This window comes from Marmota flaviventris, chromosome 1 (genome assembly GCF_047511675.1).
Source record: "Marmota flaviventris isolate mMarFla1 chromosome 1, mMarFla1.hap1, whole genome shotgun sequence".
Classification (NCBI taxonomy): domain Eukaryota; kingdom Metazoa; phylum Chordata; class Mammalia; order Rodentia; family Sciuridae; genus Marmota; species Marmota flaviventris.
Genome location: NC_092498.1, coordinates 206430870 through 206446294, shown reverse-complemented (window position 1 = coordinate 206446294; position 15425 = coordinate 206430870). Strand labels below are relative to the sequence as shown.

The following is a 15425-nucleotide window of genomic DNA, read 5'->3' as shown; positions in this document are numbered from 1 at the left end:
GGAGCTGTGGACGTGACTGGCCAGCAGGATGTAGCCACTCGGTCCGCAGATGCTTCCTGGGCTGGACAGCTTGGGTGGGGGCTGCGGCCGGGGTCCCCCTCCATCTCGCTCGCACAGCACCCGTGAGTGCCCCAGCCCGGCCCTGAGGACTCCCACGCCTCCCACAGGCTCCCGGGAACAGCTGGGCCGTGGGCTCCAGGGCGGCCAGCTCCCCGCTCCGGAAGCAGTGGGGGTGGGTGCGAGGCAGGAAGCCAGGAGGCAGGCGGCAGTCGGAGCCGGAGCCGAGCCTGCGGGAGCATGCGGGGGCTGCTGCTGTGGCCCCTGGTGCTGGGGCTCGGCCTGGTGGGCGACAGCCAGACCCCCGGCATCTACGGCATCTACGACGAGGGCTGGAGCACAGAAGGAGGCGACGGTGAGCCACCTGGCCCCCGGGGTGAGGAGTGGTCGTCCGCAGAGATGGAGCTGGGTCCCCAGGGCCGAGGGGGAGGTGGGGAGCGTGGGGGCACTATTGGCCCAAGGCCACCCTCTACGCTGGCCTTGGCCCCGCCAGGCTGGGCGCTGTTCAGAATTGTCCAGCTTTATCCTGCCCTCCCAGGGGATCCTGGGGGCTGGGGCTGCGACGTTCCGGCACCCACAGCCACAGGGGCCAGTGGGGGTCCGGGCTGAGGGACCCCTCGGGCACCCGCACCCCCTCCCTCCCTGGAGTGGGGGAGGTGGGAGCCCCGGCTGACGGCGCGGCCTCTCTCCCCCAGAGGGTACGCTGGGGCCCTTGCCCAGGCCCGGGGAGGCGGAGCCGGACCAGCCTCACCTGCGCAGCTTCCCGGGCCAGCCCTGCGCCAACGACAGCGACGCGCTGGAGCTCCCAGAGAGCTCCCGGGAGCTGCTGCTGGGCTGGGTGCCCACCAGGCTGGTGCCCGCGCTCTACGGGCTGGTCCTGATGGTGGGGCTGCCCGCCAACGGCCTGGCGCTCTGGGTGCTGGCCACGCGGGTGCCGCGGCTGCCCTCCACGGTGCTGCTCATGAACCTGGCCACTGCCGACCTGCTGCTGGCTCTGGTGCTGCCGCCGCACCTGGCCTACCGCCTGCAGGGCCAGCGCTGGCCCTTTGGTGAAGTCGCCTGCCGCCTGGCCACGGCTGCCCTCTACGGCCACATGTACGGCTCTGTGCTGCTGCTGGCCGCCATCAGCGTGGACCGCTACCTGGCCCTGGTGCACCCCCTGCGGGCCCGCAGCCTGCGCGGCCAGCGCCTGACCGCCGGGCTCTGCGCGGCCACCTGGCTCATGGCGGCTGCCCTGGCACTGCCCCTGACCCTGCAGCAGCAGACCTTCCGGCTGGCGGGCTCCGACCGGGTGCTCTGCCACGACGTGCTGCCCCTGGGCGCCCAGGCCTCCCACTGGCGGCCGGCCTTCACCTGCCTGGCCCTGCTGGGCTGCTTCCTGCCGCTGCTGGTCATGCTGCTGTGCTGCGGGGCCACCTTGCGCACGCTGGCGGCCGGCGGCCAGCGCTACGGCCACGCGCTGCGGCTGACCGCCCTGGTGCTGGCCTCGGCCGTGGCCTTCTTCGTGCCCAGCAACGTGCTGCTCCTGCTGCACTACTCCAACCCCGGCCCGGACGCCTGGGGTGACCTCTACGCCGCCTACGTGCCCAGCCTGGCCCTCAGCACGCTCAACAGCTGCGTGGACCCCTTCATCTACTACTACGTGTCCCTGGAGTTCAGGGACAAGGTGCGGGAGGGGCTCTGCTGCCAGCTGCCGGGAGCCACCACGGCCTCCAAGGCCTCCGGGGAGGTGGGCAGCCCTGGGTCGGGCACCCGCTCCTCTTCACTCCCGTGACACCCTCAGGAGGGTGGCCAAGGGGGAAGGGGCCACCTTGGGAAGAGCAGGGTGTCCCCCCAAACCCACGTCCTTCCCAGAACCTCGGAGCATGACCTCACTTGGAAATAAAGTCAGTGTAACTGTCCTTAGTTATGATGAGGCCACGTTGGAGGGAAGCTGGGCCCTCCGCCAGTGGCTGGTGTCCTTCCATAAAGGGGAGAGGACACAGAGACCCAGGGAGAAGCCCTGTGACCAAGGAGGCAGGCTGGAGTGACATGGCCGTCGAAGCAGGAGAGGGCCTGGGGCAGGCCGCCCACACACCTCCGGAGGGGCCAGCCTCGCGGACACCCTGCGCTTGGGTTCCGGCCTCCAGAACGGAGACAGTGAATCTGTTGTTTTTAAGCCACTTGGTGCCTTTCTACAGCGGCCCGGGGACACAGGGTGAGGCTAAGTGCAGACTCCCGGCCCAGCCACCTTCCAGGCTCAGCTCTGTGGCGCGACACTGCCGTCACCAGGTGAGGTGGTCACCTGTGAGGTGGGGACGAGGATACTCCCTGAACCATCAGAGTGGGGTGCACCCTTGCTCCCCAAGTCCACCACCAGCAAGGTCAGCCTCCCGCCGTCACCGAGGCTCCCGAAGACCTCCCGCCCAGTGGACTGACTTCCCAATCCCCTGATGCTGACCTCAGCAGGACACAGTGGGATGAGGGCAGGGTGGACGTGTGCTTGGCGGCCGGGGCCAGGGCTGCCAGCCACAGCCTGCTCTGAGCTGTCAGGAGGACCAGGGGCCACACGGGTGCCTGTCAGGGACAGGCCCCGGACACACACACCTCCGCTCCCCCCCACGCTAGGAGGCAGCCGGACAGGGCAGGGGCTGCAGAGGGAGCCCCACCTGAGCAGGCCAGTCCACCGCTGGGCGCCCCACTGGGTCTGTCTGACCAGCCCGGCTTTGGGCCACTGGCCTCAGGTGCACACCTAAGGCCATGCCCTGAAGTGCTCCAGGACGTCCCCACCGGGGAGCTGGGGTCACCCTCACAGCTTTATCATTTCTTCCAACCGCACGTCCATCTGTGAGGATCCTAGGGCACGCATTAGACCCTAAGACCTTCCCCCACACACCCACTCTGGAAGGCCAGGCCCAGGGTCCCTGGCCACCACCTGGCCACTGTGCTCTGAGTGACCAGCTGCCGGGCCCTGGGTGTGAAGAGCTTCACCTGCTGTGCGTCCCCCAGGCTCCCACTCCCTACAGGAGGCTGAAGACGGCCCGTGAGTCTGGAAATCAGCTTTTATTTTTATCAACAGGCCCTACGGGGGGGGGGGACAGGGCTCGGCCTGGGGATGAAGTCTGCTGGCCTGTCCCTCGTGGGCTGGCAGGAGCAGCCGGCACTGAGAGGTGAGGACCCCCAGGCTGGAGCCTCTCAGCCAGGGAGGGGTCTGTGCTACCCCCTTAAATCAGAGAAATGCTGGCTGAAATAAATACCGTCTTGAAAAGGCCCAGGGGGACAGAAACGGGCACCCCAAGGCCACCAGGAGCAACAAGATGGGACGGACAAGGGCTGGGGCGGCAGAGGGTCCCAGAAGGCAGGCAGCTCTGAGCACGCAAGCCTCCACCCTGGGACTGGGGTCCCCCAGAGCTGCTGGGAGAGGAACCGTCCCCTAAATGCCAGGGGCTGGGGACATGGGCTGTGGAGGCCCCAGGTCCCCCAGCCCCAGGAGCAGAGCAAAGTGCCTTTGCCAGGAGCCGTGGTCTTCCCACAGGACCCTCTGCCGTCCAGGCTGCACTTGGAAGACGTCCTGGGCCAGATCAGAGGGTGCAGGGAAGCCATCGTCCTGGCACAACCCCAACCCGAGGTCCTAGTCTAGAGGCTCAGTGGCCTGAGAGCCCCAGAGAGAGTCCATGGCTCTGTGTTTTGGAGACAGGTGTCTTGTTTAGTTTCAAAGTCACAGATGAGGGACAGTGACGCTGTCTCCCTTCTCTGGTCAGCTGCGTCTTCTCAGAAGAAGACTCGGGGACCACAACACCTCCCTGGATGTTACTTCTCCCAGGAGCAGAATGTCAGGCTGTGGCCCCAACCCAGAGCTGGGAGTGGGCACCTGGATGTCCACCTGCAGCTGTGGAGGCCGGGTGCTCGGGGACCCCAGCCACTCCAGCCGTCCCCTACCATGCTCAGGACTCCCCATCCTAGGGCGGGCAGGTTCCGTCATTCTGTCCACCAGACTGGAGGCAGGGTCACAGGGGGCTGGGGCGGACCCCTGCCAGGCAGAGTCACGGGCTGACAGGGACCAGGCAGGCAGATGGCGCCATCCTGCTTCGAGTGTGGTGGCCGTTAGGAAGAGAAACCGCTCTGGCTGTCCAGGAGAGAAGGAGACACTCCCTAGGGGCTGCCAGGCTCCTGGGGCCCAGCCCTGTCCCCTTCCCACACCTGCCCCCAGGAGGCTCCCACCTGTCGCTTCCTCAATTTTTTTTTTTTTTTTTTTGAGATGGGGTCTCACTCTGTTGGCCAAAGCAGCCTCCAGCTCCTGGGCTCAAGCCATCCTCCTGCCTCAGCCTCCCCAGCAGCTGAGCCTACAGGCGTGTGTTACCATGCGCAGCTCGAGCTATGAACCCCCTCCCTCAAAAACAAACCAAAAAACCCCACCTCTCCTAAGGTCCTAGAGGGAACCGGAAAGTAGCCACTTAGGGAAAGTTTAAAACTGTGCATTAGTATAAAGGATGGTCAGGAAGCACAAATGGACATATAATGGATGTCAGTGACTTCAGACTTTCTGTTTTAGGTGAAGTGAACCCAGTAGTAATGCTAAGTAGACGGAGAAAAGCTCGAGGGCGTGCATTACGATTCCCAGAGCTCCCGGGCCCCACCCCTCGTGTGTGCTGCCAGTGATCAAACCCAGGGTCTCGGGCACACTAGGGAGGGGTCTCGGGCACACTAGGCAGGTGCTCGGCCACGGAGGGACACCTCTGGCCCTACAAAAAAAATCCTAATGCTAAAATCAAAAGCTCAGTTAAAATGAAAATTCAAAAAGATATATCTGATTAATTGAACAGAGGACACAGAAGGGGAGTTTAACAAATACTTATGGGCCTCTCAATAATTATATTAAACCCATTATGTCCCAGTGTCCCTTGTATAGAACCCCCCCCCAAAAAAAAAAAATATATATATATATATATATGAAAACTTAAATGGAACAACAAGTCTCCTTATGCGTGCTAGGCAAGTGCTCTACCACTGAACTGCAGCCTCTGAACTGGAAACCTAAGCCTCTTCTGGGTGGAGTTTTCTGTCACCCGCACCCAGAGGTTCCTGCTGCCGGAAGCCAGCCCAGCTGAGCCTGCAGCCCTGGAGCCTCGTGGCCACCCCCAGCCCTTCTGCCCCCACCTCACTTGGAACATGGGGCTGGCGTCTGATGTATGTTGAGCAGGTGGAATTTAGAGGAGATGGATCCCCTCCACTATCCCCAGAAACTTGTGGGGTGACCCTGTAATTGAGGTCCCTCTACTGCCTGCAGGGGCGGTGGAGGTGGGCCCAGTGCTCACCTGCCCTCTGCCTCCCCCTCAGGCTCGGGGGTCCAGCGCAGGGCTTCTTCGAGGCCAGCTGCGCTCAGCCTGTTGCCCTGCTGTGCGTGTCCAGGCCCCAGGAGGGCTGGGTCGTCATCGTAGGAGTGGGACGCAGAGGCTGGTGGCTGCTGCTCTGGAAGGGAGGGGGGGCCTGGTCCAGGAGGTGCTGCAGGAAGGGATGGGGATTGCTGGCGGTCCAGAGGGACACAGGGAGAGGGAGAGGAGGAGGTACATGCGGAGCCCAGAGTGACAGAGGGGGAGGAGAAGGTCCCAGACCAGGGAAGAGGGGACACCCAGGGGCAGACATGGGGAAGGAGTGCAGAAAGACTCCAAGGTGAGATGAAGGTGGGAGAGACTTAGCAAAACAGAGAGCAGGTGCAAACAGAGATGGCATGGCAGCCAGCCAGCCAAGGGACAAGGACATCCACCTGGAATCAAAAGACTGAAAGATGGAGATGGGGGGAGGAGAGGTGGGAGAGGCAGAGGGAGCCTGAGCCCGGGGAACCTGGGAGAGGCTGACTGGTCACCAAGGCGGAGTGAGGCCGGGGGAGACCCAGAAAGGGCTGCACAAAAACGGGTAAGTAGGAGGAGGGGGGTGTGGGGAGACAGGAGGGCGGAAGCTAACCAGGAGCACAGAGGGTGGGCGAGCAGCAGGCAAGGACAGGGCAGGGGCGGCACAGGCAGGCGGAGAGGGGAGACGGGAGCAGGAAGATGAAGGGGCCAGGGCTGGAGAAAAGGGGGAAGGTGGTAAGAAAGAAGAGGTCGATGCCCACAGCTTGGGGCACAAGATGGGGCCCCCAATTCCAGGCTGCAGTGGAGTCCTCACCGAGGGCGCAGAGACCCGGGGGCGCGGGTTCCAGGTGCGCGCGCCGGCGGCAGGCGGCCTCCTGCAGGTGGCAGGCGCTAGTGTAGACAACGCCATCCGAGCCGCACACGGGGTCCGCGTGGGCGCCACAGTCGCGAGCGCAGCCGCAGCGTGCCATCGCCGCCCCCTCCTCAGGGGCCACCGCGGGGCCCAGCTCGCCCGGGGACCAGCCTGGGGGACGAGGTAGGGTCTGCTAGGCACGGTGGACCCAACCCAGACCTTGTCCGCACTGACTTCCAGGCCTGGGGCCAGGACCACTCCTCCCCCAGGGTGGAAGGGAGCCGACGGTGGGAGACCCGAGCCCTGACACGGTGGGGTTTGAGGCAGGTATTTGCCTGGTACTTAAACATTTTAAAAATGCTTAAGTTAAAAATGGTCCAAACCCATCCCCAAGCTGTTTGGAAATTTTTAAATAACTGTCCTAAGAGACTCTCAGTCCGACTCAGACTTTTGCTGCTGCCTCCCTACGCCACGCACGAAAACCTACAGGCTGTGGGTGAGAAAGGTGACAAAGGCACTCGGTGGGCGTCGGCCACTCGGTTCTGCCCCCCCCCCCCCACACACACACATGCGAGTGCACCATGCTCTTTCATGCCCCGCCCCTCCCTATCGCTCTCACCCCTCCAAGCCACGCCCCACCACGCCCCTCCACAAGGCAGCCCCGCCCAGCTCAGCCCCGTCTGAGCCCCGTCTGCTCCGCTGCGCGGGCTCCACGGCTCTAATGTGCTGTCCCCTGCTACATCTGGAGACCCCTTCTTTCTCTGATCTCAGGAAGACGCCCTTCCTGGAGCCCGCGGGGGTGGGGCGGGGTGGTAGGAGGTCAGTGGTGGGGCGACAGTGGCCTCGCGGACTCACCGCGACTCTGGGCTGGGGCGCGCTCCACCTCGTTGCACGCGGGGCCCGCGCACAGCTCCCGGGCAAGTGGGCTGCGCGCGCTGACGTTGTAGAAGCGCGTGGCCTGGAAGGCTGCGGGGCGGAGGACGGCGGGTTAAGAGAGGCCGGGAGAAGGGCCAGGCTGGGGGTGCGGGCAGCGCTGGCCTACCAGGCTCGTAGTAGTCGTACACCGAGATGGGCAGCGACGAGGTCCTGCCCACGACGTACTCACGGAGCGCCTGGAACTTCACGCACGTCAGGCACTGGCTGGGGATCTGCGGGGACAGTAGGCAGGCTCAGGCCCTGCTGGACCACCGGCCCAGGGGGCTGCTCTGTGATGCCTCAAGCGTGGGTCCTTCCTGGGGAAAAGTCTCGGATGAAGCTGCCTTCAGACCCCTCCCTCTCTTGTGTGCGCGTGCACGGGTGTGTGTGGCACTGAGTGCGTTCGCCATGCTGCACGCTCGCCTCTTCTCGGGAACACTTCTGCCCCCCAGAGGGAACCCTCTCTATCAGCCGTCACTACCTGTTCCCCCCCCCCCCCAGCCCCTGGCAGCCACTAATCAGGATCTCTGTGGTTCTCCTGTTCTGGACATTTCATGTCAACAGACTCCTCCGTGAGTGGCCTTGGTGTCTGGTTTCTTTCCCACAGCATGGGTCAGTGCTTCACTCCTTTTTATCAAAGAACAATACTCTGCTGCTCCCCTCCCCGATTTTCCACCAGGACCTATCCATCCACCCGGCACCAGCCTTCAGCACCACCAGCTCTGCCTGCAGCTTCGCCCAGTGTGGCTTCCGGGCCGTCAGAGAGCTGCGGGCAGCCACAGCAGCCTCTACCCTCAGCAGCGAGCATGGCTCCCCAGCTGGCCGTACCTCGTCAAAGTAGAAGAGGACCCTGCGTCCGGCCACCTCGTACCTCTTCATCCCGATGTGTCTGTCAAGGAGCAGCTGTCCAGCAAGAGGGAAGTCAGGTCCATCCTGGAGGACCCTCTGCCCCTCACTGGTCACTTCTTCTCCTGGCCATCCAGCAAGCCCTCATGGGCCAGGGCCTAGGTGGGCCGAGTGCTTGCTTCTTGCTCCTCTTCCCCAAGCCCCAGCCTGAGCTCAGCTGTGGCCTCAGGCAAGACAGCCCTCTCCCCACCCCTTTCTTCCCCTACAAAACACCAAGGTGACACTGTGACACTGGTCTATCCGGAGGATGGCGGCCACCCGCCCTCCGCTCCCCCCAGAGCCCATGCACCCTTGCTACAGTCCTCCATGGCATCCAGAATAGTAAAGGTGGTCCCAGGGGGTCCGCCTCCAGGAAGAGTCCCTTCCCTGCTCCACCCGTCCCTCAGGAGGCCGATGACCCATCTTTGCCCAGACAAGCAAAATAAACTAAAACAGAAATCAAAACGACCCACAAAACTGTACAAACGGCTTGAGCTACCAGCCAAGGCGGCCTGAGGTGCTCCAGCCCTGCCCCCTCCCTGCTCAGAGGCCCCCGCCGGGCCCTGGCCACCCCTGCCAGCAGCACTACCTCACCTGCTCCAGGCTCTCAATGTCGGCCCGAAAGCCGGACAGCAGGGGCACCTCAAGGACGGCCATGTTGGAAGACCCTGTGTGCAGCCACCTTCCAAGAGAGGGGAGAGGGGGCTGGGGACCTGAGGAGGAATTCATGGTCCCCCTTGTTCCCTGGAGCCCATGTCCTGTTGAGGTCTGCCTTGGGCCCGGCCAGAGTAAGGCCGGTCAGCTTTGTTAGCCCATTTTATAGTCAGGACGCCACGGCCACAAGGAAAGGGCCTCTCCCAAGTCTCTCCATGGGGACCATGGCCTGTCCCACACTCCACCCTGGGAAGCAGCTGGGGACCCGACTTGGGGTGTGTCCCATGGGGCAGCAAGAGCCCAGATGGCTGACCACGCCTGCTCGGCCGGGGACCCCAGGCCCGTCACTCCCCAGCTCTCTCCTTCCGTGGCTTGGGCTCCCTGGGGGCTTGTCACCTGCCAGGTGCTGGGGCCAAGGAAGGGGAGGCCGAGGTTCAGAACAGAAGGCAGGCTGTGAGCCACGGGCACACAGCCCCTGGGGTGCGGGGAGGCCAGCCCTATACCTGGGTGGCCCACAGTGGCACCTTCCTAACACGTCTCAGGGAGCAACCAAGGCGTCCCCAGCAGGGCTGGGGGCCAGGCTGTTGGGTCTGGTCCAGCTTCACCCCCTGCCCTGCCTGCATCCCGAGTCTCACAGTGGAACAGAAAATGTAGCTGGACCCACTGCCTGGGCGCTTGAGCCACCTGGTCCTATTCACCAGACAGAACCTCCTACGGCAGGGACTTTGACACGTGAGGGTTAAGGTGGGGCAGGGTTGGGCAGCGCCCATGGCTCACAGGTACCATGGCAACCACTCATCATCCACCCACCTCTGGGCTCCCAGACCTTCAGGGTAGCCACCTTCATCTCTGAGGGTGAGGGTCCACCGTGGCTGGGTCCCAGGCTCCCCGTCAGAAACCAAGGGCCCTGGAGCTGGTGTGTCAGGCGGGGACCAGTGTGCCACCTCGTACGGCTGTCCCCACCCAGCCCTCCTGCTCTGGTCATCCCTGGGGGCTGTCATGTCCAGTCAGAACACCTCCTTTACTTACTTTCTTGTCGAAAACCGTCCCTGAGCACTGGCCTGGTGGGAGCCGGGAGCCAGAAGGCCCCTGGGGACAGGCAGCCCTCCGCCCGCGGGGCAGCTTGGGCCGGGCAAGCGGCCTTACCTGGCACACACCTCCAGCGTCACCTTGTACTCCTGGTGGTGCTGGTCAGCCGCGGGGTCGTCATCGTCAGCCAGGTGCTGCTCCCCACCCCGCGGGCCCCCAGCCGAGGAGGCGGGCACAGGGGACGGGCGCCCCTCAGCCTCGGGCTCCTCCAGGCGCACCAGCAACTGGAAGGCAGGCTTGGTCACGGGGTCGGGCACGTGGTAGGTGACATCGATCTAGGGGTGTTAAGGACAAGCTTAGGGACCCATCCCTGCCTAACAGGCGTGGCCTGGGGGAGGAGAGAATGGGGTGCTGCGGGAGGTAGGAATGCCCCAAATTAGGACGATGACCCTGCGACAGTTCCAAGCGCGACCCTTTTCCCTCTCAGCCTGGGAACCGCTGACGTGGGTGCAGGCTCAGCTGTCGGCCCAGCTGCCTCTTTTGGGTGCAGAGCCGGGCTCACCACACATTGGGGTTCTCCTCCTGTCCACTGGGGAGTCTGCGCTCCCACAGGGGGGGTGTTGAGAAGGCCGAGGCCAGCGAGGAAGACGGCTTGCTTTCCAACCACCAGCCAGAACTCGGGGCTCCCCGCCCCAGCCCAGCTTGGGGCCAAATCCCAGGAAGTGCTGGGTGGTGGGCTGAGGGTCGAGGACCAGGCGGACTCCCTGAGCGTCCCTGTTGAGGCCACTCAGGAGGAATAGCCTGTGCCCTGGGCAAGGCCTCCCGTGGGTGGCCGGGCTCTGCTTGTGGTCAGATTGACTGGGTCAAATGGGTTTTCCTGAGGGATCGCTAAAGACGCTCCTTCTGAGGGGACCCGTGGCCACTTCTCTTGGTCAGGTGGCCCGCCCAAGCCTCACCTGCAGGAGGCAGCAGCCGTCTCCCCTGGCGCTCACGAACAGCCCGGTCGGGAGGCTGGGGATCTGGAGAGAGAAGAGCCCGTCAGGCCGCCGCCTCCCCTGCCAAGACACACAAACCCGGCTCCAGGAGCACGCACCGCCGCCGTCTGTAGAACCTTCCGGTTGGCCCTGTGCAGCGTGAAGGTCTCCTGGTAGTCCAGGTTGGTGGAGGCCAGGGAGACCGTGAGGTTGACACCGCCAGCATAGGACAAGATGGCGTACTCTGCCAGGGCCTGCAGGGCCACGCAGGTGTCCTGGGAAGAGATGGCTGTTAGCCCCGGGAGCCAGCGAGCCAGCCACACCTTCCAGGGAGGCCTAGCCAAGGATGGGGCACCCACGGGGATGGGATGACCCAACCAGGTGACAGACCCACGGACCTGGGGACCCCAGGAGAGTTGGGTAGGTGTCCCCATGGAGGCAGGGGCTGGACTCCCAGAGGGTCCAGGAACACCTGGCCCTGGCCCCTACCCACTGTTAGGTTCTGTGACCCCCGAGGCTGCAGCCCTGCAGTGACCCTGCCCAGACCCAGTCCCCCCCTCTGGCCCTGCCCGGCTCACCTGAGTGGAAGAGAAGCCCCCAAGGGCATTCCGCTGCTGGGACAGCCACTTCACCGCGGGCAGGGCGGCGGCCACGTCACCCAGGAGGGTGTAGGTCAGCAGGGCGTAGGCGGTCATTTCCACCTCTGCTGAGACCACTGCAAGGGGAGAGGCCAGCTGGGCTCTTTCAGCACTGGCACCCAGGTCTCAGTGCTCCAGAGGCAGCCGCCGCGGGAGGCACAGGGGGCTGGGACAGCCAGTACCTGACCGAGAGACCCCATCCCCGAAGCTCAGGAATGCGTCCTTGTCCACGCCCCGGGAACCTGTCAGGCTCCAGTGGGTGACTCCATCTGCAAGGACAAAGCTAGTCTGGAGCCACAACCCGCCCAGCACGCAGCCTGACATCCCCTGAGGAGCATCTGTGTGCCTGGGATCAAGAAGAGATACTGGGGGACTACACCTCAGGGGGAGGAAGGTGCCGAGGGACAACCAGCCGGAACAGGAAGGGTCTCACGGTTCCATCTCATATTTTCAAACACAAAGCAGCCCAGGCTTTCTTGTGCCCTGGCAGACATCACTAATCAATGCCTGCCTCCCCCTGGCCCTGGCAGACATCACCCATCAATGGCCGCCTCCAGGCTGGGTACTGCTGCAGCCCCAGATGTTTCCACTTGGGGTCCAGGCAACCAAGGTGTCAAGGCCCTCAAACCTGGAGACAAACCAGCCCTCCCCCCAACTTCCCACCCTCACCCCTAATCCTAAGCATTTGGTCTTAAATAGACGACGCCATCGTTGACTTTAGAATTCTACATTTTAGCCTCTTTCCCCACAAGCATGGAAGCAATTCCTGGGCTGATGAAGGGGAGCAGCGGCTGCAGCTGAGGGGGGATAACTGAGTGGGGTGGGGGAGGGGACTTGGTGGGGGGCGTCTGGACAAGTGGGGGCTTGGTGACCGGGGCTCTCTGAACACAAAGGTGATCATTTTGCATCTGGAGGGACTAACACCCCAAAGATGGAAATGCTTCCTTCCCGGGGCTCACCCACCAGTGGAGGGGAGAATGGGGGTCTACCTCCGCCTGCCCAGCATCAGAAGTTTGGGGGATCTCCTGTCGAAGACCCCGCCACACTGCCCTCCCTGGGGGTCAGCATCCCCCATTTCGCAGGCATGGAAAGCGCTCAGGCAGGCCCAACCTTGGACAAAACACTGCATCTAACCGAGTGGCCGGCTGGCGCGCTCCTGGGTGGACCATTCTACACGCAAAGCCATCAAGAGTGAGCTAAGACACCTCCTGAGTCGCACGCGAGCGTCCAAGAGCTCAGAGTGGGCTGTCCCACATGGTGGCCTCCGGGGCCGGTGGCCAGGGAACACCTACCCTGTGTGATGGCGAGGCTGCGGAGCTTGCGCAGGGCCTCAGGGGCTGCGGGGCTGCGGAGCAGGGTCAGCGCGTAGGCGGTCAGAGCATGGCTGTAGGGATCTGTGGCCAGGGGCCCCCTGGACTCCAGGAAGCGTCTTGCTTTGGCAACAGCGGCCCTCTCCTCCTGCAGAGTGGGGTGACACCGGGAGCTCGGGCTGCAACCCCTGCTGTCAGACCCCACCGCCTTTCTTCTCTGTCTTTGCCCCTTTTTCCAAATGGAGTCTGGGCGGGATGCTCAGGGATACGCCAGGTCAGTGCAGAGACCCTCCTGGGAGCAGGCAGGGCCAACCCTGTCCAGGCCCACGCATGGCCAGGGCTTCAGGAAGACATCTGGCCTTAAGACCCCCAGCCCAGGCCCTCTGCACCCTCCAGGCCTCGAATCAAGAGGTGCCTCTGCAGAGAAACCCGCCGACCTCCTCCTGTGCCCTAGAACATGACCTGTGGGAAGACACGGGCACAGCCATCACCAAGGACAGGCTTGTTCAGAGGAGCTTCCCAGTAAGATGGACTCACGGGAAGAGTGAGTGGTTAAAGCAGGAACCAATTCAGCCAACGAGCAGAGACGCTCTGCAGGCCACCGGTAGAAGCCGTGGAGTTAAGATAACGCAGCGTTAGTTAACTGCTGTGGTCACAGAGAGAACGTGTCCCCAAACCTTTGATCCTTAGACCAGGACAAAGCATGGGAATCGCCTCTAAGTGTGGGGTGAGATTTAGCTTCCCAGAGAGGATCTGGGGAGGAGCAGGGCAGACTAGCCAGAGCCCAGGTGTGACCCATGAGTCCAGAGATGCTGACATGGGAGCTACCCCAGGCCACGTGGGCAAGGATGCTATGAAAACCGAGCCGGGAAGGACCCACCCTGCCCCATCTGTTGCTTTAGCTGAGAAACTCTATTATTTACAAAAAGTGTTCACAACCAGGCTCAGAGGGACCCAGGTCTTTTTTTTTTTTGGGGGGGGGGGCAAGCTCATCTGATTCCAGTGCAGGTGCTGTGGGTTGGATGGTGCCCCTACCCCCAAGAGATATGTCCCCTGGAACCTGTAAACGTAACCTAACTTGGGTAGCCTCTATTTTGGGGGGCAATGCTGGGGATTGAACCCAGGACCTCACACAGGCTAGGCAAGTGCTCTACTACTACTGAGCCACCTCTCGGCCCAGTGTGATCTTATTTGGAAAAGTCTTTGCAAATATCATTAAGAATCTTGAGATGAGATCATCCTGGACTAAAGTGACCCTAAATCCAAAGATAAATATCCTTAGAAGAGGAGAAGACAGATTTAACCTCAGCATACTATAGTGACATGGCCACATAATGTGGGTCAATACACAATAGCTAAGCTATGGAACCAGCCTAGGTACCCTTCAGCAGATGAATGGATGAAGAAAATGTAAGACACACACACACACACATACACACACACACACACAGGGAATATTATTCAGTCATAAAAAAGAATGAAACTGTGGCATTTGCTGGCAAATGGATGGAACTGGAGACTCTGGCGCTAAATGAAATAAGCCAATCCGGAAAAAAAAAAAAAAACAAAGGCTGAATGTTCTCCCCAATGTGCGATTCTAACACACAAAAGAGGGAGTGGAGGGAAGAACAGAAGTTCATTGGATTAGACAAAGGGGAATGAGGAGGGAGGGGGAGGGGAGTAGGAAAGACAGTGGAATGAATCAGACAAACTTCCCTGTGTTCATATGTGAACACACGGCCAGTGAAACGGCACGGATACAACCACAGGAATAGGAAGTCAGGCTCCAGGTGTGTATAATATGTCAAAATACACTCTACCGTCACGTGTAGCTAAAAAGAAGAACACCTAAAACATGAAATGAAGTCATTAAGATTTAAAAAAAAGAAGAAGAAGAAGGGGAGAAGACACGGAGCAGGCAACCATGGTGGCACACGCTGGGATGACGTGGCCACAGCTAAGGATGTGCAGAGTCACCACAGGCTGGGAGGAGCAAAGAAGGCCACTCCTGAGCACCCTCAGGGACCTTCTGGTCCCGGCACTGAGACAGCAGGTCCTGCCTCCGCCACCTCAGGGACTCAGGGCCCCGACCCAGGGGGGAATTCGCCCTTTCCCTAGGGAAACCCCCAGATCAGGGAAGATGGGGTTGGGAGGACCTGGAGAAGGCAGAGGAAGATTTTTCTGAGAAACGGGGTGTCCTGGGGGTGGGAGGAGGTGGAGGGCACAGAGACAAATCTGAGGGCGCCCCCCCCAGCAGAGCCACCGTCTGTGATGGTCCACGTCCACAGACCACCTGAATGTCAGCGGGAAGCACGTGACCCAGGGCAAGGCCTGGTGGTGACCCGGCCCTGGGGAACATCAGCCTCCCTCTCCGCAAGCTCCTCGTGTCTGGGGCTGGGCTGCGGCTCGGTGGTGGCGTGCTCACCTAGCAGGCGTGAGGACTGGGAATGTCCAGAGTCACCACAGGCTAGGGGACTGTCTCATCACTCCTTTGGTGAGAAACAATCTTCTCTCACATTTCACATGGCTGCTCCATCTCATCATTTAGGTCTCCACAAATATTTATGGGACACATACTCTGTCCAAGGCAATGCACCGCCTACTGAGTATATTTAGTAATAAGAGACAAAAACCCCAGCCCTCTGAAGGCTTATATTTTATCAGAAGGGGAAATACCACATCTTCAGAGAGCTCTTCCCTGACTGTTAAGGGGTCATTAAGGTAGGCCCCCATGATGGGATTAGTGTCCTTATAAGTAGAGTCACCAGAATTCTCAGTCTGTG

General features: G+C 61.9%; 2 protein-coding genes across 3 annotated transcripts in view; one reads left to right on the top strand and one right to left on the bottom strand.

Moving 5' to 3' along the window:
* Positions 1 to 1958, top strand: F2rl3 (F2R like thrombin or trypsin receptor 3). Of its 2 annotated transcripts, none has more exons than XM_027932526.3 (2): positions 1 to 433; positions 753 to 1958. In XM_027932526.3, exons 1-2 carry the CDS (start codon positions 298 to 300, stop codon positions 1829 to 1831), a joined length of 1215 nt encoding a protein of 404 aa, XP_027788327.2. In that variant the 5' UTR covers positions 1 to 297; the 3' UTR covers positions 1832 to 1958. The 2 variants fall into 2 exon arrangements, with proteins under 2 accessions (XP_027788327.2, XP_027788328.2); XM_027932527.3 differs by having other exon boundaries at positions 5 to 412.
* Positions 1959 to 3905: 1947 nt separating this feature from the next.
* Positions 3906 to 15425, bottom strand: part of Cpamd8 (C3 and PZP like alpha-2-macroglobulin domain containing 8) — a 65445-nt gene continuing 53925 nt past the window's right edge. Inside the window, exons 30-42 of the mRNA XM_071601331.1 lie at positions 12625 to 12790; positions 11515 to 11601; positions 11273 to 11409; positions 10814 to 10969; positions 10677 to 10739; positions 9838 to 10055; positions 8632 to 8719; positions 7981 to 8055; positions 7280 to 7385; positions 7093 to 7203; positions 6199 to 6408; positions 5352 to 5505; positions 3906 to 4162 (exon numbers count right to left, since the gene is read on the bottom strand). Of these exons, the coding sequence (XP_071457432.1) occupies positions 4141 to 4162; positions 5352 to 5505; positions 6199 to 6408; positions 7093 to 7203; positions 7280 to 7385; positions 7981 to 8055; positions 8632 to 8719; positions 9838 to 10055; positions 10677 to 10739; positions 10814 to 10969; positions 11273 to 11409; positions 11515 to 11601; positions 12625 to 12790 (1593 nt within the window). The 3' untranslated portion in view covers positions 3906 to 4140. The remainder of the gene's footprint in view (positions 4163 to 5351; positions 5506 to 6198; positions 6409 to 7092; positions 7204 to 7279; positions 7386 to 7980; positions 8056 to 8631; positions 8720 to 9837; positions 10056 to 10676; positions 10740 to 10813; positions 10970 to 11272; positions 11410 to 11514; positions 11602 to 12624; positions 12791 to 15425) is intronic.

Excerpts from the sequence above, each read along its gene's own strand:
- F2rl3 (XM_027932526.3), top strand. The coding sequence starts at position 298 with ATGCGGGGGCTGCTGCTGTGGCCCCTGGTGCTGGGGCTCGGCCTGGTG. Across the intron at positions 434-752 it reads TGAGCCACCTGGCCCCCGGG|AGGGTACGCTGGGGCCCTTG; the intron begins GTGAGGAGTGGT and ends TCTCTCCCCCAG.